The sequence below is a fragment of the Salmo salar genome, chromosome 03 (assembly GCF_965601325.2).
Source record: "Salmo salar chromosome 03, fSalSal1, whole genome shotgun sequence".
NCBI classification, from domain to species: Eukaryota; Metazoa; Chordata; class Actinopteri; order Salmoniformes; family Salmonidae; genus Salmo; species Salmo salar.
The window spans coordinates 9,184,888-9,211,062 of record NC_138293.1 but is presented as its reverse complement, the minus strand read 5'-3'; the positions used below and the strand labels follow the sequence as shown (position 1 = coordinate 9,211,062).

At 42.8% G+C, this 26,175-nt stretch overlaps 1 protein-coding gene across 2 annotated transcripts in view; it reads right to left on the bottom strand.

Moving 5' to 3' along the window:
* Positions 1 to 1,951: 1,951 nt before the first annotated feature.
* LOC106597174 (nuclear receptor-binding protein 2) overlaps positions 1,952 to 26,175 on the bottom strand; it is a 56,804-nt gene continuing 32,580 nt past the window's right edge. For both annotated transcript variants that reach the window (XM_014188406.3, XM_014188402.3), the window contains 10 exons: positions 24,724 to 24,779; positions 19,806 to 19,901; positions 16,279 to 16,411; positions 13,409 to 13,511; positions 13,247 to 13,297; positions 9,150 to 9,279; positions 8,722 to 8,775; positions 7,781 to 7,844; positions 7,077 to 7,132; positions 1,952 to 6,761 (listed from right to left, as the gene is read on the bottom strand). In XM_014188406.3, coding sequence (XP_014043881.1) covers positions 6,672 to 6,761; positions 7,077 to 7,132; positions 7,781 to 7,844; positions 8,722 to 8,775; positions 9,150 to 9,279; positions 13,247 to 13,297; positions 13,409 to 13,511; positions 16,279 to 16,411; positions 19,806 to 19,901; positions 24,724 to 24,779 — 833 coding nt within the window. In that variant the 3' untranslated portion in view covers positions 1,952 to 6,671. The remainder of the gene's footprint in view (positions 6,762 to 7,076; positions 7,133 to 7,780; positions 7,845 to 8,721; positions 8,776 to 9,149; positions 9,280 to 13,246; positions 13,298 to 13,408; positions 13,512 to 16,278; positions 16,412 to 19,805; positions 19,902 to 24,723; positions 24,780 to 26,175) is intronic.

Below are 26,175 nucleotides of genomic sequence, written 5' to 3'. Positions count from 1 at the left end.
GTATTCAGACCCTTTACTCAGTACTTTATCGAAGCACCTTCGGCAGCGATTACAGCCTCGAGTCTTCTTGGGTATGACACTACAAGCTTGGCACACCTGTATTTGGGGAGTTTCTTCCATGCTCTGTCTGGTTGGATGGTGCACAGCTATTTTCATGTTTCTCCAGAGATGTTTGATCGGTTTCAAGTCCAGGCTCTGGCTAGGCCTCTCAAGGACATTCAAAGACTTGCCCCGAAGCCACTCCTGTGTTGTCTTGGCTGTATGCTTAGGGTCGTTGTCCCATTGGAAGGTGAACCTTCGCCCCAGTCTGAGGTCCTGAGCACTCTGGAGCAGGTTTTCATCAAGGATCTCTCTGTACATTGCTCCGTTAATCTCTCCCTCTCCTGACTAGTGCTCAGACTGTCCGCAATAGGCTGAGAGAGGCTGGACTGAGGGCTTATAGGCCTGTTGTAAGGCAGGTTCTCACCAGACATCACTGGCAACAACGTTGCCTATAGGCACAAACCTACCGTCGCTGGACCAGACAGGACTGGCAAAAGTGCTCTTCACTGACGAGTTGCGGTTTTGTCTCACCAGGGGTGGTGGTTGGATTCGCGTTTATCGTCGAAGGAATGAGGGTTACACCGAGGCCTGTACTATGGAACGGGATCAATTTGGAGGTGGAGGGTCCGTCGTGGTCTGGGGCAGTGTGTCACAGAATCATCGGACTGAGCTTGTCATTGCAAGCCATCTCAACGCTGTGCGTTACAGGGAAGACATCCTCCTCCCTCATGTGGTACCCTTCCTGCAGGCTCATCCTGACATGACCCTCCAGCATGACAATGCCACCAGCCATACTGCTCGTTCTGTGACATTCCTGTCTTGCAGGAAATCACACAGTGTTCTGCCATAGCCAGCGACGAGCCCAGATCTCAATCCCATTGAGCACGTCTGGGTCCTGTTGGATCGGAGGGTGAGGGCTAGGGCCATTCCCCCCAGAAATGTCAGAGAACTTGCAGGTGCCTTGGTGGAAGAGTGGGGTAACATTGCACAGCAAGAACTGGCAAATCTGGTGCAGTACATGAGGAGATGCACTGCAGTACTTAATGCAGCTGGTGGCCACACCAGACACTGACTTACTTTTGATTTTGACCCCCCCCCCCCCTTTGTTCAGGGAGACATTATTCCATTTCTGTTGGTCTCACATGTCTGTGGAACTTGTTCAGTTTATGTCTCAGTTGTTGAATCTCATGTTCATACAAATATTTACACATGTTAAGTTTGCTGAAAATAAACCCAGCAAAAAAAGAAATGTCCTCTCACTGTCAACTGAGTTTAGTTTAAGTAAATGGCATAATCTGTGAGATAACTTGTATGAGTCTGGGCTCCCGAGTGGCAAGGCGGTCTAAGGCACTGGATCTCAGTGCAAGTCATCACTACAGTCCCTGGTTTGAATCCAGGCTGTATCACATCCGGCCGTGACGCTGGCACAGAATTGGCCGGGGTAGGCCGTCATTGTAAATAAGAATTTGTTATTGACTTGCCTAGTTAAAAAGGTTACATTTAAAACATTTACAAAGAGAATCTGACTATCAGATAAGTGTACATACAGTGTAGTGAGTCTTAACTTTAATACAACAATACATTTATTTAGTAATATTACAGTTGATATAGATTATAAACTGATTTTTAATGAATCTAAGGCAGAGTGCTCCAGAACCTTGGCTGTGGGTCGGGAATTTTTCCTATTTCGAATAAACGAAGGCCACATTTGAGACGTTGATCCACCAGACCTTCCGAGCATTGGGCGGAATGGTCTTTTGAACGGGATTAGGCTTCATGTTGGGTTTGATGTGTGAGGAATGGCAGGCCCACGTGTGTAATAACAGCAGCCACAGCTCAACTCTAGGGCCCAGATTTTCAGTTAACAAGACAAAACTAATGCAAGAATCAGTGTCATTATTGCCTCATCTATACTCATTAATACTTTTATTGTACAATATTTTACATGAGTTGTACAAACAGAACAAGGCAGAAGCACCTCAATACAGGGAGAGCTGTAATTTAGCTAAACAGACAAAGGAGAAGGATGTGTTAGGCCTTTTTCAGTTGTTTTTCAATTATCGATAATACCGCCTCCCCCCTCCAAATTCTACCAAGAAAATTATCATTGTCTACAATATGGAATGTAGACTTAAATCCATCGGCGTTGTATTGAAATGAGTCGAGAACCTTATTTGAACGACTTCAAGCCCCGTTTACACCTGCCCGTTAATGTGCGTCCTTTGTCCTGATCTTGTCTGTTTACACTTTTTTTTTTTTTAAATCGTCTACACTTGTCACAAAAGAATTGGGGCAGAATCAGAATGTGGACAAGAGCAGGAAAAAGGCTGCATGTTAGCACCAGGTATAAACAGGGTTAGAGTGACTTGATTGCAGCGTGCTCAAGTACAATGCAACTCAGACATCCACTCCTGTATACAGTGTGGACAGGACATGCTTGACCCCAAAAAAAGGTCAACGGAGGTACAGTACCTACCAGTTATGGCAACGGAGTAACAAAGATTAGTTTGTTAACATTCATCATACAACATGCCAGCACATTGGTTTGATAAACTGGACGGTTATATAATTATAATCAAGTAGATATTACAACTTAAGCAGTCTCTGATAATATTTAAAGCAGAACAGAACTCACAATGGTTTACAAATCCATGACATGAAGTGTACTAAATTAATGCTTGCTTACAAAGTGGAAATTGAGGCTCATGCATGTTCCATACAGCCCAGTAAGGGAGCTCAATGGCAACTAAAATTGCATAAAAAAGTTGGTTTGTGTAACACTAGTTCAGGGTTTCCCCAAACTCGGTCCTCGGGACAACAAGGAGTGTGCGCTTAGTTTTTTTTTTGCCCCTAGCTGATTCAACTAATCATCAAGCTTTGATTATTTGAGTCAGCTGTGTAGTGTTGGGGGCAAAACCAAGACGTGCACCCCTTGGGGTCCGGAGGACAACGTTTGGGAAAACGCTGCACTAGTGTATAGTGAGGCACTTAGGCTTGATTGCAGCTAAAATTGATTAATAGTATGTCATGCATGTATAATGAACCATACAGTCAACAAGCTAAAATCTGAGGTAAATAATTAGCTACTAAATTTCCATAGTGTAGCCTATCAAACCAAGTTAAAAAGATTGACCTTTCAGCAAATGCAAAAACACCAAAAATTAATATTCCAATGTGGATACATATAACATTTGTTCATCCAGACTAAAAACACACAGCAACATGGAAAGGCATATTGCAAGTTATGATTTAAGAAAAATGACAATTCATAGTTCAAAAACTGTACATTTTCTCAACAGTGAATTGATTTCAGAAGCTCTTGTAGGCCTATGACTTTCCACTGAAAAGAGCAAAATCTTAAGATCGGACGAATGATGATCATATCAATGAGGCAGAAAAATGTATGTATTCAAATTGTGAGATAAGTCTTCCTCGCAGCTTGATAGGTGATAGGGTTTTCATTCTTAGAAAGAGAAACATAGCATACGGTGTTAGAGATTGCTGGCAAATTATTCTATTGTCTCCAGTTTAAAACTTGAGTTACTTTCACAGGTTCAATATGTTTGACATTTAGTATGTTAACCCAGACTTTCCCTGCAATTGAGCAAAGGTGTTAGGTCGGACACAAACACGTAAAAGGCAGAAGTAGTGTTTGATTTATGGCATCAATCCAGTGGACATTTTGCTCATGGTCTCTTTATGACGTTTTCTGGTTGAGAAGAAGTCCTATAACCAGATTACAACCAACGGGTCTTTTTTTTTACAACCAGGTAAAGCAAGAGAAACCGAGAAAAATGTTTTCATGACAAGGTAAAGATGTTATGGGAAAGACAGTATGATTTTGGTTGTGATTTGGTCAGATGCTAATGTTACAACCAGATTTAACACATTATTTAGTTTGCTAAAAAGACGTTAACAAAAAAAACAACCTTTAAAAACCATCCTTGTTCCATGTCAGTTTTGTCTCCTCAGAAACGGTGATGGTCATAGAGTGTGACCTATGAAAGACTAACACTTGCGGTGAAGTGGTCATGATTGGAAAGTAACAAAGCAATACAACATGCATGCTACATTTTGTGCATCTTGTTTGTAGCCGTATAACATTGAAACATACCGGGTGACATACGCAGCGTAGCCTCGGTAACGTTTGAGAAATTATCATCGAGATTGAATTATGCGCTATACATTTTAGTGTTTATGTGCTTCAATGATGTTTCAATAATCTGTGCTTTCTCACAGGACATCGCAAAAGAAAAAAGTCACAACACGCATAGGGGAATGGCGGGAACCCGGTTACTGAGATTCACGGCCCAAAACCACAAACTTCTCCCGGAAACCGTAAAATTATTTCTATGAACAGCATGGCGTGAATGGAACTGTTAAATTATACGTAATGTCTAAAATATGGGTTCTCTATGACCTCTGCATGATGAATCAACGCTCAGGGGGACAGACAGCCCATCAGTATGGACCACAGTTCAATGTATGTAGACCTATCATGTCATCATTAGAATATATATATATATAAAGTGATGGGTAGGCCTACATTTTCTGCATCTGGCTTTAGGGATCACATTTTTTTAAATTGTAAAGATATTTTTTGTTTTATTGCAGCTGCAGTTTTAAAAACAACCTATCACTCGAATATTTTCGCTTTAAAACCTGTGCGAGCCCTCACGGTCCTTCTCGCTCTAACTCCATTCAAATTGCATCCAAAAAATAGATAATCCTGTTCTAGATTGATATATAGGCCTATATATAGATGTCATAGCCTACCTCTTTCAGGTAATACATTTAATGCAGTAGTAGCCTTATATTTAGCTAATTCGTGATGGGTTATGCTTAATTAGGTTCTAATTTATAGCCTCTGTCTCTTGCGCAATACGCACACACCTGTGTACCGCTGGCCTCTTTAAAAAACGATCCTTAGCTGTTGGGAGTCCCATGCAGGAGAAGCTAGACTAGAATAGCTTGTTGGTCACTTTTTAAGCATTTCTTATACCAGTAGACTAATTGAAGAGGGACTGAAGCTCTTGTTTGCTGAATGGTAAATACAGCAGCCAGTAGAACTGAAAGAAGAGCGAATCAGACCCATGACCATTCATTCTATCTTTGTGAAGAGAAGTGAAAGCCTTCTGCATCTAATTCTAGTCCTATATTGTTGAAGGATGTCCTTTATTCTCGTCATTCGAAATGACAACGAAACGTATTTCATTTAACAGTTGAGAGGAAGGAAGGAAGCAAAAAAAAATATATAATATTATGCTAATAACATTAGGGGAAATATTATTTAAAGGTATATATGAGTCAGTCTACTAAATTATACAAATAAGCCCAATTATACTTAAAAATTAAAATCTATTTCGCTAACCTATACTTGTAACTTTGCAGGACGTATGTGCTGCACCGGAATCGCATGTTCTCTCCTCGCTTTATCACAATTTGATCGATGTGTGTAATTCCAGTCCATATAATACAGTACAGTAATACAGTTCACACTCAGGACATATTAGCCTACTGAAGTTAGTTTCATTTATTTACCCAAGAGAGCATATAGCTAACGACATCTATGGGCAGTAGCCTATATCATATATGTACTGGATAACCGCACAATCATTTTTCCTTTTTTTTGGGTGCTTGGGCTCATTAAATGTCTTCCATGTATGACGCATCAGACTTGAATTTTCGCTCAAAAGGTCTATTCAAATCCAGACATAGGCATATTTATATGCTTTATAAATGATTTTACCCGGGAGAAAAGTGATTTATTTGTAAAATACCAGGAAAATATTCAACCCTAACAGAGACGCATGAACACGGATAAAATTGTATATGACCTACATCATTGTCCGTTTTTGTCTATCATAAGTTTAACTCATCCCTACTTTTTTCGGATGAGTTGCATATGTAGAAGACGAACATATTGTGCTGTTTTTTTTCTTCCGTTGGACAATCATTCATCAAGTAGAGGATGACCTCACCATTGAAAAACCATTGTCTCAATCCGGGAATCTTGGGACACAAAATCTCAATGTGTCTGTACCTTCACCTTGCATGATAGTGAGAGTTTTATATTAGTTTTCTTTATGGGGTCATTGCCAAGGCTGCGCTGCGTGTGTAAAATGGAGCCCAATAGGTTATTATGGACAAAAAGTCCTCAATGCAGCAGTAAATGTTGAAGACTTTTATGTTCCTCATATTGCTTACTTTGTCCACTGTCTCTTGCTATACTTCTAAACAAGGCCAATGACATCATCTGTGCAGAGAGAAGGAGGCATTGAAGTGGCCAAATATAGTAGCTCTCCTAGCATAGTCTTCTCTGGCTTGAGTTGGTTGGCACTTCTGTTTAGTAGAAAGAGAGATCGCTTCTCACTTCTGTTTTGAGACAGCGTTTCTTGATGCTTACATTTGCCACACAGACTGAAGTGCTGACTTGGCTCTCTTCCCTTACAAGCCTCACAAAAAAAAAAAAACTGGCACTTCCTAGTCCTGGAATGTTCACTCTTAAAGTTCCCCGACTAATCCCCCCCTCCCCCTTTCTTTAAATTCTCTTTCTTTCCCTCCCTTGTTGTAGTTTTCCCAGGGTCCAGGTCCCCCTTGGGGCAGCAGCATGTGTCGGTACATCATCACTATGCCAGGGAAGACTCCTCCAATGGTGGCCTGGCCCAATGCTTACACAGGGCGTCTTCCAGAAAGCCTGCCAGCTTCTCACAGTCCTCCTGGAGAAACGAGAGGCCAGAAATAAGGGGTTATATTAGGGACGATATTGGCTTAAGGTACAATGACCAGGCATTTAAAACCTGGTCTATAACATGTTTGATTCTTTGGGATTCATTCAAATAAGTCCCACTAGGCACCATTTGGTATCAGGTAGTTATAAAATTGTGTCAAATTCTTCAAAGTAAGTACCAAAAAAATTAAAAAATAAATAAATAAAGACTTAAGATATCAATACAAAAAACAACAATACTTCTGTAGAAATAGTACAGATTCAAGGCTGGCCTGGGTTAACCAGTGTCTTCCGCTCCTCTTACCTCACTGATGAAGGCGAAGTGAACCAGCTCACTAGCCAGGTCTTTGGAGCTGTCAGCTAAATTGGAAAACACAAAACAGCCACCAAAAACCTTAACATATAAAGATAATCAACCAGTCCTACAGCTAAAGGGCCCCTATTACTCCCACAGATTATTTGCTAGCAGTTACTGAAGTTTGTAATGGCTGTTTAGATAAAACCAAACCACCGATTACAGTTTCTCCTGGCCCATAGACTACTTTCAGGTTGAGGAAACATTAACCTCAAATAATATCCTTGAACTCCCCTTTAAAAAAACTGCATGCGATCTACTGAATAACCCAATAGATGGTGCTGTATATCTGCATTTGTAACAGCCCCTCTGTATATTGGCATGTGGTTGTTAAATTACCTAGTAACAGATACCAAGTTATCTGTTGATCTACAGTGGGTGGGGGCTAATTCAATGAGTTAGTGACCGTTACTGTAGTTTGTTTGTTGTTACTGAAAAACACATTGCCTCGTCAAGAACATGAACCCCAACCGTGCCACGTTACACCACAAGCAATTTTTAATTTTTAAATTTTTTAAAAAGGGTCTCCGAAACCAATCTACCCAGTCTATTGGACCGGGAGATGAATGTACATCCTGTTTGGTTAATACGACGTCAAAAAGGGTACACACAGTAACGTTACAATAACTTTGTTGAACGTTGGATTGACTCACTAGGCAGAATGTCACAGTTTAGCTGCCGTTGGAGCTTGTCGTCCATCTTCAGGAGGAGAGAGAGCTGCATTGAGATAGAGAGAATTAAATTAAAATGTATTTTACCACTCCTTGTATATTTTGTATCTAAATTGGTTTTATTAGCTATTATAAAAAGGAGAGGTGCGAGTGTGCGCACTGGGTCAGATTTGCACCAATCACAACTCTTGTGCGTACTGTACATAAGTGCCGGGGGCTTTTATTAATTACATTTTTTTATTTCACCTTTATTTAACCAGGTAGGCTAGTTGATAACAAGTTCTCATTTAAAACTGCGACCTGGCCAATATAATGCAAAAGCAGTTTGACACATACAACAACAGAGTTACACATGGAATAAACAAACATACAGTCACTAATACAGTAGAAAAAGTCTATATACAGTGTGTGCAAATGAGGTAAGATAAGGGAGGTAAGGCAATAAATAGGCCATGGTGGCGAAGTAATTACAATATACCAATTAAACACTGGAGTGATAGATGTGCAGAGGATGAATGTGCAAGTAGAGATACTGGGGTGCAAAGGAGCAAGATAAATAAATAAATACAGTATGGGGATGAGGTAGTTGGATGGGCTATTTACAGATGGGCTATGTACAGGTGCAGTAATCTGTGAGCTGCTCTGACAGCTGGTGCTTAAAGCTAGGAGGGAGATATGAGTCTCCAGCTTCAGTGATTTTTGCAGTTCGTTCCAGTCATTGGCAGCAGAGAACTGGAAGGAAAGGCGGCCAAAGGCGGAATTGGCTGCGGCACTAATCACACAAACCATGGGCGAGGAGATGTTTTATTGTGCAATTATTTGTCTATAGTTATAAAAGCTCAGACACTTTTTACATTCAGCAACAATTCTTTGTTCCTTTTAAAAAGTATAAGTTGTAGATGAAAATAAACAAAAAAACTCACATGACTTCTGGTGCCTTCCTCAGTGAACTCCAAGTTACAATGCATTTGGACAACCTGTACAGTTTCAAGCATGACACAGAGAGAGAGAGAGAGAAAAAAATCTGCTAAACTGATTTCCAACACTCGTTTCATGACCATAGGGCACCACCTTGGAATTGAAAGCAGACAAGAAGGTTCATTTTAGTGCCTAAGTGTCTTGCTTAAGGGCACAGCGGCAGAAGATGGTACCGTCTGGTGTCTAAAACCAGCAGCCTTCGGTTGCCAGTTAAAGAGACTGTTGTTTACCCCAACATTTTGGTTGGGTGTTGCCTGTATGGTTCATATACAGTACATATGCTATAAAATACTTGTTTTTGACTGGCCCGGGATTTGAACCAGCAACCGTCTGACTACTGGTCTGCATGCAACCCCCCTCATATAAAAGTTACCTTTCTGGTCTCCATCTCCTGGGGCTCTGGGCTGGGAGTCTTCACTGTCTCCATGCGCTCCTGGAAGATGGACAAGGTCCGGGGCATGGTGAGGCCCCGCTGGAAGTTCATCAAGGGATAGATCCCATTCCTAGTGAGCACACGAAAGAAAGAGCCAATCCAATCAATTGAAAAACAGACTAAGTGAGTTAAATCATGTGATGTACAGTCTTTACTTTAAATACCACAGTCAGTATAAAAAGGGGAAGGGACAATAGTCCCTTGGAAAATCTTAAGACTTAATTGAGTTGAGTAAATTTTTTTGTATTTTTTTACATTAACATTTTAGTCATTTATCAGACGCTCTTATCCAGAGCAACTTACAGTTAGTGTGTTCATCTTTCAACAGCTAGGTGGGACAACCACATGTCACAGTAAGTACATTTTTCCTCTAAGCAGCGATCTGCAAAGTCAGAGCTACTAAGGGGAAAAAGGTCAAGTGATAGTTATAAACATATGATGTGGCGGACATCATCGCGGCCTTCATAAAACCGGACGGTTCTAACATATGATGTGGCGGACATCACAGCGGCCTTCATAAAACCGGACGGTTCTAACATATGATGTGGCGGACATCACAGCGGCCTTCATAAAACCGGACGGTTCTAACATATGATGTGGCGGACATCACAGCGGCCTTCATAAAACCGGACGGTTCTAACATATGATGTGGCGGACATCACAGCGGCCTTCATAAAACCGGACGGTTCTAACATATGATGTGGCGGACATCACAGCGGCCTTCATAAAACCGGACGGTTCTAACATATGATGTGGCGGACATCACAGCGGCCTTCATAAAACCGGACGGTTCTAACATATGATGTGGCGGACATCACAGCGGCCTTCATAAAACCGGACGGTTCTAACATATGATGTGGCGGACATCACAGCGGCCTTCATAAAACCGGACGGTTCTAACATATGATGTGGCGGACATCACAGCGGCCTTCATAAAACCGGACGGTTCTAACATATGATGTGGCGGACATCATCGCGGCCTTCATAAAACCGGACGGTTCTAACATATGATGTGGCGGACATCATCGCGGCCTTCATAAAACCGGACGGTTCTAACATATGATGTGGCGGACATCATCGCGGCCTTCATAAAACCGGACGGTTCTAACATATGATGTGGCGGACATCACAGCGGCCTTCATAAAACCGGACGGTTCTAACATATGATGTGGCGGACATCACAGCGGCCTTCATAAAACCGGACGGTTCTAACATATGATGTGGCGGACATCACAGCGGCCTTCATAAAACCGGACGGTTCTAACATATGATGTGGCGGACATCATCGCGGCCTTCATAAAACCGGACGGTTCTAACATATGATGTGGCGGACATCATCGCGGCCTTCATAAAACCGGACGGTTCTAACATATGATGTGGCGGACATCATCGCGGCCTTCATAAAACCGGACGGTTCTAACATATGATGTGGCGGACATCATCGCGGCCTTCATAAAACCGGACGGTTCTAACATATGATGTGGCGGACATCATCGCGGCCTTCATAAAACCGGACGGTTCTAACATCAACTGGAAAGTCAAACAAATTTAGGATAAAAAAAAAAAGAGGTTTACAATGTAGATCATATTTAATATTATATTTTTTTATTTAACCAGGCGAGTCAGTTAACAAATTCTTATTTACAATAATGGCTGGCAAGTGGCATGGAATAAGTGCAGCAATAAATAAAATATAGTGGCCAACTCTAATAAAACACAAAAAAACGTATGTGTATAAGCATCCAATTACAATGCAGACAAGAGATGGATAGAGGACACAATTGAATGCCAGTTGTGGGCGCAAGCTGCCAAGATCCGATCTGGATCCAATCGTAGGTAATTTTATTTGTTTATACCAGATTTAGGAGCTGCAGATGCACACCCATAACATTTGATGATGAGCAGACCAACAGAAATTAGACAAAATGATCTTACCGTAATCAACCAAGGTTTCGGTACACACTTTCTTGCCCCTTTAAATTGCATCCCTCCTTCCTGATCAAGGTTTATATCCTTGATAATTTAGGATGTATGTATGTATGTATGTATGTATACAGTTGAAGTCAGAAGTTTACATACACCTTAACCAAATACATTTAAATTCAGTTTTTCACAATTCCTGACATTTAATCCTAGTAAAAATTCCCTGTTTTAGGTCAGTTAGGATCACCACTATTTTAAGAATGTGAAATGTCAGAATAATAGTAGAGAGAATTATTTATTTCAGCTTTTATTTCTTTCATCACATTCCCAGTGGGTCAGAAGTTTACATACACTCAATTAGTATTTGGTAGCATTGCCTTTAAATTGCTTAACTTGGGTCAAACGTTTTGGGTAGCCTTCCACAAGTTCCCCACAATAAGTAGGGTGAATTTTGTCCCATTCCTCCTGACAGAGCTGGGGTAACAGTTAGGTTTGTAGGCCTCCTTGATTGCACACGCTTTTTCACTTCTACCCACAAATTTTCTATGAGATTGAGGTCAGGGCTTTGTGATGGCCACTCCAATACCTTGACTTTGTTGTCCTTAAGCTATTTTGCCACAAATTTGGAAGTATGCTTGGGGTCATTGTCCATTTGGAAGATCCATTTGTGACCAAGCTTTAACTTCCTGACTGATGTCTTAAGATGTTGCTTCAATATATCCACATAATTTTCCCTCCTCGTGATGCCATCTATTTTGTGAAGTGCACCAGTCCCTCCTGCAGCAAAGCACCCCCACAACATGATGCTGCCACCCCCGTGTTTCACGGTTGGGATGGTGTTCTTCAGCTTGCAAGCCTCCCCCTTTTTCCTCCAAACATAATGATGGTCATTATGGCCAAACACTTCAATTTTTGTTTCATCAGACCAGAGGACATTTCTCAAAAAAGTACGATCTTTGTCCCCATGTGCAGTTGCAAACCGTAGTCTGGCTTTTTTATGGCGGTTTTGGAGCAGTAGCTTCCTCCTTGCTGAGCGGCCTTTCAGGTTATGTCGATATAGGACTCGTTTTACTGTGGATATAGATACTTTTGTACCCGTTTTCTTCAGCATATTCACAGGGTCCTTTGCTGTTGTTCTGGGATTGATTTGTACTTCTCTCACCAAAGTACGGTCATCTCCAGGAGACAGAACGCGTCTCCTTCCTGAGCGGTAGGACAGCTGTATGGTCCCATGGTGTTTTTACTTGCGTACTATTATTTGTACAGATGAACGTGGTACCTTCAGGTGTTTGGAAATTGCTCCCAAGGATGAACCAGACTTGGAGATCTTTCTAAGGTCTTGGCTGATATCTTTTGATTTTCCCATGATGTCAAGCAAAGAGGCACTGAGTTTGAAGGTAGGCCTTGAAATACATCCACAGGTACACCTCCAATTGACTCAAATGATGTCAATAAAGCCATGACATCAGTTTCAGAAATTTTCCAAGCTGTTTAAAGGCACAGTCAGCTTAGTGTATGTAAACTTCTGACCCAATGGAATTGTGATACAGTGAAATAATCTGTCTGTAAACAATGGTTGGAAAAATTACTTGTCATGCACAAAGTAGATTTCCTAACCAACTTGCCAAAGCTATAGTTTGTTAACAAGAAATTTGTGGAGTGGTTGAAAAACAAGTTTTAATGACTCCAACCTAAGTGTATGTAAACTTCGGACTTCAACTGTATATAGTACCAGTCAAAGGTTTGGACACCTACTCATTCCAGGGTTTTTCTTTATTTTTACTGTATTCTACATTGTAGAATAATAGTGAAGACATCAACACTATGAAATAACACATATGGAATCATGTAGTAACCAAAAAAAGTATTAAACAAATCTAAATATATTTATATTTGAGATTCTTCAAAGTAGCCACCATTTGCCTTGATGACAGCTTTGCACACTCTTGGCAGTAAAAATACAGAAAAACCCTTGAATGAGTAGGTGTCCAAACTTTTGACTGGTACTTTATGTAATGTAATCTCCGGCTGGAGCAGCCTTCTACTTTTAATTATCAACTAAATTAAATCCAATGACCTTTTGCCCAAATCTGTCCTCCAACGCCCACACTTACTTTACGTCCTCCAGAAATTTGTCCAGTTCTAGCGGCGAAACATTCGAGTACCTTTAGGAAACGATGAGAAATGGGACAGCATGAGTAATAACATCAACAAATCACCTCAATCAAACAGACCTTGGGGTCTCTGCCCGGGGACAGGTTTTTCTCCATCCTTACTTGATCTCCACCCCGGGCCGGTCCCCATGCTTGATCTCAGCCATCACACCACTGGGGTCGAAAGTCCTGGTCTTCTCTTCAAGGCAGTTATCATGAAGCTGATCTGTTAAAAGAGGAAGTGCATTTAAGACTACCATTATGTGATTAATATGGAGATTTTATTTATTTTTATTGGCTTGACCTCTAGAAGAGAAAACTTCAACTTTAACGTGACAGTGTCAAAGGGATATTGGACTCCTAACCTGAAAAATAAAAATGTGGGATTGTATTCACAGTGGACTAAGTAACAAAATCAAACAAAAATATCCAGATTCACAATGTATTTGTGAACCGTTTCAGAAAGCTGGGTGTGCACGATAGACAAATTTGGGTGTGCACGATAGACAAATTTGGGTGTGCACGATAGACAAAGCTGGGTGTGCACGATAGACGTCACTTCACAGGAGAGGCATTTGACATTTTTTAGCAAAGTGCCTTTTTTGAGCATGTCAACTTATGTGACGTAATAAAAAAAACTCATATGTAGTCTGTAAATATAAATAAAATGTGAAATCACAAAGTTGTTAAGACAAAATCTTGCCTAGCCATCATGAATGGTTGAGCTAATGAGTGGGCTGGGACATTCACAAGAGGGTCCATTCTGTCACGCAAGTCTTCTGTCAAATGGCACTTCCTGCTCTCTGCTACCACAGATATTTGAACGATCCATAGGATTTACTCATATTTTCATCATGGACAACATGCTTTGTTTTGTCCTGAATACTGCTGCTGGTATCGACACAGCTTTGTCTTCTGTGGCAAAAGCACTCTGGACTGGTTGAAGCTGAGTGGGAAGGATTATTTTGAAAGTGTTTGTCTGCTGTGAATCATCATAATCCATACACCGGTAAGAGTCTACAGTTAAAATGCCAAAATAGCTACATGAACATGCGTTATTCTCTCAACTATATCAAAAAGTCATTTTTCATAGCTAGCTATTGTTACACATATATAGCCATCATGGCGCCAGAGAAGATGGTTGACGTTTTACACGCTCCTAACCGAATGTGGTTTTTTTTGCAACTTAATCTGTACATAATGTTGCTGCTACAGTCTCTTATGACCGAAAATAACTTCTGGATATCAGAACAGCGATTACTCACCACGAACTGGCAGAAGATATTTTTTTTTTTTCTTCCTTTAACGAGTCTGACGAGCCCGACGTGAACGGCATACTGCTTTCCTGGGAACAGGCCCAAATCCATCATTTGCATGAAGAGAAGACGGAGGACGGGCTGCCTTCTGAGAATTTGTAGGCGATCAAATAAACCCCCACTGGCATCCGTTCTATTTGCTAACATGCAGTCATTGGAAAATAAAATCAACAAACTACGAGGAAGATTAAACTACCAACGGGACTTTAAAACTGTAATATCTTATGCTTCAGAGTCGTGGCTGGACGACGACATTATCAACATACAGCTGACCGGTTATACGCTGTATCGGCAGGATAGAACAGCGGTGTCTGGTAAGACAAGGGGGGCCGGCTTATGCATATTTGTAAACAACCCATATACTACCCACCACTGCGACCTGTACGCTCTCGTTGGCTGGCCCTCGCTTCATACTCGTCGCCATACCCACTGGCTCCAGGTCATCTACAAGACCCTGCTAGATAAAGCCCCGCCTTATCTCAGCTCACTGGTCACCATAGCAGCACCCACCCGTAGCACGCGCTCCAGCAGGTATATCTCTCTGGTCACCCCCAAAGCCAATTCCTCCTTGTTCTCTGCTGCCAATGACTGGAACGAACTACAAAAATCTCTGAAACTGGAAACACTTATCTCCCTCACTAGCTTTAAGCACCAGCTGTCAGAGCAGCTCACTGCACCTGTACATAGCCCATCTATAATTTAGCCCAAACAACTACCTCTTCCCATACTGTATTTATTAATTTATTTATTTTGCTCCTTTGCACCCCATTATTTCTACCTAGCACTTTCTTCCACTACAAATCTACCATTCCAGTGTTTTTACTTGCTATATTGTATTTACTTTGCCACCATGGCCTTTTTTGCCTTTACCTCCCTTATCTCATCTCATGTGGAATTGGAGACAATTGGGAGCGGAGAGATTGACCATCATTCTAAGATAAAAGTTTTTAAAAAAAAATGATAATAAAAAGTACATTTGAATGACACTAAGTGGAAGTGTTTTTACTACTAATGCCGGTTTGCCTGAGGCTGATGCCGTGCAGGTGTTTGTACATGCATGCATACACACACACAAACATGGTTGAGGGACAGCTATTGGGGAACTGTGGGTGGGGGGGGGGGATCTTGTTCACGTTTTTTGGCCTGGTGGTAGATCGGTCAACATGCCCTTGAGCAGGGCATTGACCCTGGATGCTTCTGTGTGTCTCTCTGAACGGGAATCTGTTGGATGACTGGTGTGGTGTAGTTGTTGAGCGGCTTCACTGCAAGTATATTGTATGTTTCGAATATTCAATAAAATAAAAAAATAAAAGTATTTTTAAAATGTCATAGTGTTAATGGTTTGCCTAACTTGGTGAGAATGTTCAGAGAATCCATTTTGGCAATTTGGTTAAAGAATACATTTTGTGAAAATATTATACATTTTTAAAGCAACATTACTCCCCCATGTTTCTTCCAAATACAGTGTATGATATGCCATTTTGAAGCACTGAGTCTGTACTTTAATCCAATGTAAAAAATAATAATAATTCAATTCAAATTTTAGAACATAAGACTGAAAAGAGATGGTCACATTTGCATTCAACTTTCAGTATGGGGCAAATGGCAAAAAGGGGATGTTTTCTGACCAATTGTGTCAGGAATCTAAATGTACCTCTCTGATGTGACATTACTCACACTGATAGTTGATAAAGCAGTGGGCAGCCAGCAGCTTAAGAGAGTGCACCTCAAACAGAACCCTGTGAAACAGCAGGTCATGGGCCGTGGGTCTCTTTTTGGCGTCCATGCGTACACATGACTGGGTGAACTCCTGTAACAGACGAGGGAAAGGGAGGTGCATAGAGAGTTACTACCACCATGGGTGGAATTGTGTGGAACGTGGTGATTTTTAAATATACAGTGCATTCTGAAAGTATTCAGACCCCTTCACTTTTTCTACATTTTGCTACGTTACAGCCTTATTCTAAAATGTATTGAATAAATGTTTTCCCCTCATCAATCTACACACAATACCCCATAATGCCAAAGCAAAAACAGGTGTTTACATTATTAATTTTTTTAAATAATCTAATTTATAAAAAACGAAAATACCTTATTTACATAAGTATTCAAACCCTTTGCTCGGAGACTCGAAATTAAGCTCACGTGCATTCTGTTTCTATTGAGCATCCTTGAGATGTTTCTACAACTTGATTGGAGTCCACCTGTTGTAAACTCAATTGATTGGACATGATTTGGAAAGGCACACACACCTGACAGTGCATGTAAGCGCAAAAACCAAGCCATGAGGTCGAAGGAATTGTCTGTAACGCTCTAAGACAGGATTGTGTCAAGGCACAGATCTGGGGGAAGGGTACAAAAACATTTCTGCAGCATTGAAGATCCCCAAGAACACAGTGGCCTCCATCATTCTTAAATGGAAGAAGTTTAGAACCACCAAGACTCTTCCCAGAGCTGGCCGCCCATCCAAACTGAGCAATCAGGGCAGAAGGGTCTTGGTCAGGGAGGTGACCAAGAACCCGATGGTCACTCTGACAAAGCTGCAGAGTTCCTCTGTGGAGATGGGAGAATCTTCCAGAAGGACAACCATCTCTGCATCACTCCATGAAATCAGGCCTTTATGGTAGTGGCTAGATGGAAGCCACTCCTCAGTAAAAGGCACATCACAGCCAGCTTGGAGTTTGCCAAAAGGCACCTAAATACTCGCAGACCATGAGAAAAAAGATTCTCTGGTCTGATGAAACCAAGATATACTCTTTGGCCTGAATGCCAAGTGTCATGTCTGGAGGAAACCTGGCACCATCCCAACGGTGAAGCATGGTGGTGGCAGCGTCATGCTTTTTCAGTGGCAGGGACTGAGAGACTAGTCAGGATCGAGGGAAAGATGAACGGAGCAAAGTACAGAGAAATCCTTGATAAAAAACCTGCTCCAGAGCGCTCAGGACCTCAGACTGGGGTGAAGGATCACCTTCCAACAGGACATTGACCCTAAGCACACAGCCAAGACAACGCAGGAGTGGCTTCAGGACAAGTCTCTGAATGTCCTTGAGTGGCCCAGCCAGAGTCCGGACTTGAATACGATCTAACATCTCCGTAGAGACCTGAAAATAGCTGTGCAGCGACACTCCCCATCCAACCTGACAGAGCTTGGGAGGATCCGTAGAGAAGAATGGGGAAAAACTCCAAATACATGTGTGCCAAGCTTGTAGCGTCATACCCAAGAAGACTCAAGGCTGTAATCGCTGCCAAAGCTGCTTCAAGGGTAAAGGGTCTGAATACTTATGTAAATGTCATATTTCCAGTTCTTATTATAGGGTATTGTGTGTAGATTGACGGGAAAACCCCCCCAATTTAAACCAATTTTAGAATAAGGCTTTCCGAATGCACTATACTGTGTATATATATATATATATATATATATATATATATATAAATAAAATGCATTTCCAAGCTTTATTGATTGATTGATTAAGGATAGATATGTAGATGGGGAGAGGACAGGAAAACAAAGTGAGTGGTGGAACACGGATCGAACCACTGCCTTCATATGTGGTCCAGGGGCGGTAACACTACTACTAGAATAGGCCATGGCGCGATTTAGTGCTGATGGGTTCTGACTTCTAAACTTGAAAATATTAAATACCCTAATTCATGTCACTGTTAGACATCAGGGATCCTATGGGAAGGAAAATGGCCACAGTCTGGTACAAGTCAACAGGACAGCTGTGAGTTTGGGAGTAGTAAGGAATTTGGGCAGAAAAATCAGGTCAGATGAAGTGAGGAAGAACAGATATCACTAAAGTTCTGTCTAGCAACAGAGGTGTATTGGCTGTTCAGATGTGTACGGAGGAGACTCGGCATAGGAGAAAGGATTAAATACCAGTACTTTTGTGAATATATGTCTTTGTCTGTTCAGCTGTCTGACCCTTTGGGTGAATAAACTTTGTTTGAGCTTTAATAAAATCGTCCGTGAGTTTTTACAGAGGAATTGGGTATTTAGAGGAACTGGGTAATTAGAAGGAACCATAGCCTCTGGTGATTGAGAAAAGATGACGAGTAACGTAAAATATAGCATTACGGCTGCTGACATCTTTCCTACAATGTGCTTATATAAAACGGCCTGTCATCTTTCACCGAGTTACTACAAACACTTGGTCGGAAGGAAGAAATGTGTCATGGGAATTAGAGAGAAACGTGGCTTCAGTGACCGACGAAGATGACACACCGACAGTTTGACTCAATGTACTATAGTATTGTAGCAGCTGCTAACTTTCCTTCACACATTTACCACTACAGTACAATGAATCCCAAGGAGTTGTATAACTGGAGATTCTAATATTCCATAATTATTGGTTATTAATCCCAATTTTTCCAGAATGAACACCCAGTGGTTAAAGTCATTGCACACCGGCAGTGTGTCTTCTTAATTTACTTTTGGGATAATGCTGGCATCCTGGCGGAAGCAACCATTTTACTGAAGCGAAAAAATGAAGAATCTATGTTGTGCGCGTTCAACTGCTGAAATAAGTGAGCGTTGCAAGGTGAAGGGAATATACCAGCTAATGTAGCACTAACCCAGCAGGCAGAATTTGGCACATGGCACCTTAATGACGTTTTCTGGTTGAGATGACGTCACATAGCCAGATTACCTGATTCTAACAGTTGGTTAAGACATAGTTTTTCATGACAAGACGTCATGTGAAAGATGTCATTATTGGTTTTTATCTGGTCACACCGGTTGTATACGTTTTGTTAGCGTCTTTTTAGACGTGCTGTTAATGTCTTTTTAATAACCAGAAAAATCCATTTACAAAAAAAACATTCGAATACAAGCAGTATACAACAGTGGAGGCTTCTGAGCGAAGGGCGGCTCATAATAATGGAATGGAGTAAATGGAATCAACTACATTGTTGTTTTCATGTGTTTAATTCCATTATATTCACTCCATTCCAGCAATTATACTCCATTTCAGCCTTTATTATGAGCCGTCCTCCCCTCAGCAGTCTCCACTGGTATACAACCAGTATATGGTCCCATGTGGCTCAGTAGGTAGAGCACGGCGCTTGTGTAAATATGACTCAAATGTAAATATGAAGTCATAAAATAACTAATATGAAAGCAACCAGGTTTTGCCCTGTGGGAAATGACTAACTTTAGGCACGCCGCCATCATTGCGTATGCCCACTACTCCTGTGCGACTTGCCTTTATGAGCGGGTCCTCTAAAGACTGGGCGGTGTTGGTTATAGCCTCTTTGGATACCACAGTGTCCCCGTTGGCCTGGATCTCCAACACTGCCATCTAAAGTTGGGGAGGACAAAACAAAATGTGCTGGTTCGTGTTAATTACGACAACACAACGGTAAAACAGAAAGCTAAAATGGGCGGATCTTATTATAATGAACAAGACTAGATTGTCCCTCCCTCTTTCAGTCCATTTTCTGCCGTTTGGTACCTAATGAACACGACCCTTATTTTGCATTTGTGATTAATATTATGCATCAGTAGGCAAAAAAAAAAAAAAAAGGAGAAACATTTTTAATCGGAAAATGAGAACGGCTTATCAGACGAGTTCAGGTAAAACAGAATGTTTTTTTCCTGTTTCGTGTCTATTGAACATAATATAAATATGGGTTTCAATTAACATCTGTGACATACACTATATCACACACAAAATGATGTGGACACCCCTCAAATTAGTGGATTCAGCTATTTCAGCCACAATCATTGCTGACAGGTGTATAAAATCGAGCACACAGCCATGCAATCTCCATGGACAAACATTGGCAGTAGAATGGCCTTACGGAAGAGCTCAGTGACTTTCAACGTGGCACCGCCATAGGATGTCACCTTTCCAACAAGTCAGTTTGTCAAATTTCTGCCCTGCTTGAGCTGCCCCGGTCAACTGTAAGTCAAATGAAATGTTTTGTCACATGCGCCGAATACAACAGGTGTAGACCTTACAGTGAAATGCTTACTTACAAGCCCTTAAACAAAAATGCAGTTAAGAAAATATTTACTAAATAAACAAAAGTAAAAAATACATAAAAATAACAATAAGGCTATATACAGGGGATACCGGTACTGAGTCAATAGGCGGGGGTACAGGTTAGTTGAGGTAATTTCTACATGTAGGGAGGGGTAAAGTGACTATGTATAGATAAAACAGAGTAGCAGCAATGTAAAAACAAAGTGGGGGTCAAAGTAAATAGTCTGGGTGGCCATTTTATTAATTGTTCAGTCTTATGGCTTGGGGGTAGAAGCTGTTGAGGAGCCTTTTGGACCTAGACTTGGCGCTCCGTTACTGCTTGCTATGCGGTAGCAGAGAAAACAGTCTATGACTTGGGTGACTGGAGTCTGACTATTTTATGGGCTTTCCTTTGACACCGCCTACTATATAGGTCCTGGATTACAGGAAGCTTGGCCCTAGTGATGTATTGGGCCGTATGCACTACCCTCTGCAGCGCCTTACGGGCAGATGCTGAGCAGTTGCCATACCAGGCAGTGATGCAACCGGTCAGGATGCTCTCGATGGTACAGCTGTATAACTTTGAGGATCTGGGGAAACATGTCAACTATTTTCAGTCTCCTGAGGGGGAAAAGGTGTTGTGCCGTCTTCACAACTTTGTTGTGTTTGGACCATGATAGTTCATTGGTGATGTGGACACCAAGGAACTTTGAAACGCTCAACCCACTCCACTACAGCCCTGTTGATGTGAATGGGGGTGTGTTTGGCCCTCGTTTTCCTGTAGTCCATGATCATTTCCTTTGTCTTGCTCACATTGAGGGAGAGGTTGTCTCTTACCTCCTCCCTATAGGCTGTCTCAACATAGTCGGTGATCAGGTCTACCACCGTTGTGTCGCCAGCAAACTTGATGGCGTTGGAGTCGTGCGTGGCCACACAGTTGTGGGTGAACAGGGAGTACAGGAAGGGACTCAGGACGCACCCCTGTGTGGCCCCCATGATGAGGATCAGCGTTGCAGATGTGTTGTGGCCTACCTTTACCACCTGGGGGCAGCCTGTCAGGAAGTCCAGGATCCAGTGGCAGAGGGAGGTGTTTAGTCCCAGTGTCCTGAGCTTTATGATTAGCTTTGTGGGCACTATGGTGTTGAACGCTGAGCTGTAGTCAATGAAAATCATTCTCACATAGGTGTTCCTTTTGTCCAGGTGGGAAAGGTCAGTGTGAAGTGCAATTGAGATTGTGTCATCTGTGGATCTGTTGGGGCGGTATGCAAATTGGAGTGGGTCTAGTGTTTCTGGGATGATGGTGTTAATATGAGCCCTTCAAAGCACTTCATGGCTACAGACGTGAGTGCTACAGAGCGTTAGTCATTTAGGCAGGTTACCTTCACTTTCTTGGACACAGGGACTATGGTGGTCTGCTTGAAACATAGGTATTACAGACTCAGTCAGGAAGAGGTTGAAAATGTCAGTGAAGACACTTGCCAGTTGATCCACCCATGCTCTGAATACACGTCCTGGTAATCCGTCTGAATGTTGACCTGTTTAAAGGTCTTACATCAGCTACAGAGAGCGTGATCACACAGTTGTCCGGAACAGCTGGTGCTCTCATGCATGTTTCAGTGTTGCTTGCCTCGAAGCGAGCATAAAAAAAGGCATTTAGCCCATCTGGTAGGCTCGCATCACTGGCAGCTCGCAGCTGGGTTTCCCTTTGTAGTCCGTAATCGTTTGCAAGCCCTGCCCCGTCGATGAGCGTCAGAGCCGGTATAGTAGGATCCAATCTTAGTCCTGTATTGATGCTTTGCCTGTTTGATGGTTCATCTGAGAGTATAGTGGAACTTCTTATAAGCGTCCTGATTAGTGTCCCAATCTTTGAAAGCGGTAGCTCTAGCCTTTAGCTCGGTGTGGATGTTGCCTGTAATCCATGGCTTCTGGTTGGGATATGTACGTACGGTCACTGTGGGGATGACGTCATTGATACACTTATTGATGAAGCCGATGACTGAGGTGGTATACTCCTTAATGCCATTGGATGAATCTCAGAACATATTCCAGTCTGTGCTAGCAAAATAGTCCTGATGCGAAGCATCCGCATCATCTGACCACTTCCGTATTGAGCGAGTCACTGGTACTTCCTGCTTTAGTTTTTGCTCGTATGCCTGAATCAGGAGGATAGAATTATGGTCAGATTTTCCAAATGGAGGGCGAGGGAGCTTTGTTGGTGTCTGTGTGTGGAGTAAAGGTGGTCTAGAGTTATTTTCCCTCTGGTTGCACATGTGAAATGCTGGTAGAAATGAGGTAAAACAGATTTAAGTTTGCCTGCATTAAAGTCCCCGGCCACTAGGAGCACCACTTCTGGATGAACATTTTCTTTTTTGCTTATGGCCTTATACAGCTGCTTGAGTGCGGTCTTAGTGCCAGCGTCAGTTTGTGGTGGTAAATAGACGGCTACAAAAAAACATTACAATTTCTATTGGCGGTGTTAAGAAGCGCGGGCATGTTTCTCAGGACGCAGCGCGGGCATGTTTCTCAGGACGCAGCGCGGGCATGTTTCTCAGGACGCAGCGCGGGCATGTTTCTCAGGACGCAGCGCGGGCATGTTTCTCAGGACGCAAGGCGGGCATGTTTCTCAGGACGCAAGGCGGGCATGTTTCTCAGGACGCAGCGCGGGCATGTTTCTCAGGACGCAGCGCGGGCATGTTTCTCAGGACGCAGCGCGGGCATGTTTCTCAGGACGCAGCGCGGGCATGTTTCTCAGGACGCAGCGCGGGCATGTTTCTCAGGACGCAGCGCGGGCATGTTTCTCAGGACGCAGCGCGGGCATGTTTCTCAGGACGCAGCGCGGGCATGTTTCTCAGGACGCAGCGCGGGCATGTTTCTCAGGACGCAGCGCGGGCATGTTTCTCAGGACGCAGCGCGGGCATGTTTCTCAGGACGCATGGCGGGCATGTTTCTCAGGACGCAGCGCGGGCATGTTTCTCAGGACGCAGCGCGGGCATGTTTCTCAGGACGCAGCGCGGGCATGTTTCTCAGGACGCAGCGCGGGCATGTTTCTCAGGACGCAGCGCGGGCATGTTTCTCAGGACGCAGCGCGGGCATGTTTTCTCAGGACGCAGCGCGGGCATGTTTTCTCAGGACGCAGCGCGGGCATGTTTCTCAGGACGCAGCGCGGGCATGTTTCTCAGGACGCAGCGCGGGCATGTTTCTCAGGACGCAGCGCGGGCATGTTTCTCAGGACGCAGCGCGGGCATGTTTCTCAGGACGCAGCGCGGGCATGTTTCTCAGGACGCAGCGCGGGCATGTTTCTCAGGACGCAGCGCGGGCATGTTTCTCAGGACGCAGCGCGGGCATGTTTCTCAGGACGCAGCGCGGGCATGTTTCTCAGGACGCAGCGCGGGCATGTTTCTCAGGACGCAGCGCGGGCATGTTTCTCAGGACGCAGCGCGGGCATGTTTCTCAGGACGCAGCGCGGGCATGTTTCTCAGGACGCATGGCGGGCATGTTTCTCAGGACGCATGGCGGGCATGTTTCTCAGGACGCATGGCGGGCATGTTTCTCAGGACGCAGCGCGGGCATGTTTCTCAGAACGCATGACTCGACCTTCGCATCTCCCGAGCCCGTTGGGGGGGGGGTTGCAGCGATGAGACAAGAACGTAATCACGATATTGGGGAGAAAAAAAATATTTTAAAAATAAATAGTTTGTCGAGATCGGTGTGGAAGAACTTGACTGGCCTGCACAGAGCCCTGACCTCAACCCTATTGAACACCTTTCGGATGAATTGGAATGGCGACTGCGAGCCAGGCCTAAATCGCCCAACACCACCAATTCTCTTGTGGCTGAATGGAAGCAAGTCCCCGCAGCAATGTTCCAACATCTAGTGGAAAGCCTTCCCAGAAGAGTGGAAGCTGTTATAGCAGCAAAAGGGGGGTGGGAGGGACCAACTCCATATTAATGCCCGCGATTTTGGAATGAGATGTTCGACAATGAGCAGGTGTCCACATACACTACATGACCAAAAGTATCTAAAGGGTATTTGGTTGTTTATTATTGGAACACTGTAAGAGAAAGTGTTTGTGTCGGCGTAGAGTGAAGTTCACCCTAGACGCTGATCCTAAATCTGTACCTAGGGGAAAACTTCACCCCGGATTGTTTTGTCTTACCTCCAGGGTACATATGCCAAAGGCGAAGATGTCAATAGAGCAAACATCCTCAGCCACTAAAACAGAATAGTGTAGGAGAGACAGAGACACAGAGAGAGCATGAGACAGAGAGACAAGGGGAGAAGGAAAAAGAAAAGGTTATTTAGAGACCCTTTGTCTGAATTACACAATTTGAAGACAGCTCAATGTACACTACACAAAAACAATTTACAAAACAAAGCATATAAAATATGACAAAATCAAACCAAGCTTTATTTATATAGCACATTTCAGACATGGAATCCAACACAATGCCCTTCACAGGAAAAATAATATTTACTACACAAGCATAGACGATAAAAAACTAAAATAATAAAAACTGAACGACTAAAAAGCACCCTAAGGAAAAGCAAAGCTAAAGAGGTGTGTTTTAAGATCTCTTTTAAATATGTCCACAGTTTCAGCTCCCCTCAGGTTCTCTGGCAGGCTATTCCAGAGGCTGGGGGCATAATAACTAAATGCTGCTTCTCCATGCCTCTTGGTACGAGGCTTTGGGATAGTTAAAAGGCCAGTGCCAGAGGACCTGAGGGACCTAGTGGGAACATAACTTAAAAGCATGTCTGACATGTGCTGAGGTGCACAATGGTGGATTGATTTAAAATCCAATAGAATAATCTTAAAATTTATTCTAAAACTCACAGGCAGTCACAGTGCAGAGACCTTAAAACCGGTGTAATGTGTGCTCTCCGTCTGGTCTTGGTCAGTACCCGTGCTGCAGCATTCTGTATGTTTTGCAGTTGACCAATGGCTTTCTTGGGTAGACCAGACAGGAGAGCATTACAGTAGTAGTCAAGCCTGCTTGTAATAAAAGCATGGATGAGTCTCTGTCAGCCTGAGAGAAACAGATGCACATTGGCAATGTTCCTCAGGTGGTAAAAAGCTGTCACATTCCTAAATTGTGATTTGAAATTTAGCTCGGAATGTAAAATAACACGTAGGTTTCTTGTCCGTGAATTATAATGTGTGGCTAGATTCTCCCTCTGTGCTTTGGCTCCAACAATAAGTACCTCGGTCTTGTCTTAATTTAGCTGGAGGAAGTTGTGAGCCACCCCTTTATTTACATCACCAATCCAGTCTAATAATTTATCCATGGAGCTAAAATCCTCTGGTGACACAGAAATGTAAAGTTGTGTATTGTCTACGTAGCAGTGAAAATCAATGCTGTGCTTTCTGATAACGCTGCCAAGGGTTAACATATATAAACTGAACAGCACCGGACTCAGTACCGGAAATAGAACCTTGTGGAATGTATTTTCTCTGAGTTATGTTCACCAAGGGTGAAAAAACCCCCAGTTCTAAACCAATTTAGAACTGGACTGGAGAGGCCAAACCATGTCTCCACAGTCTGCCCAGAAGGACATCATGGTCAACAGTGTCGAATGCAGCACTTAAATCTAAGAGTACAAGGACAGA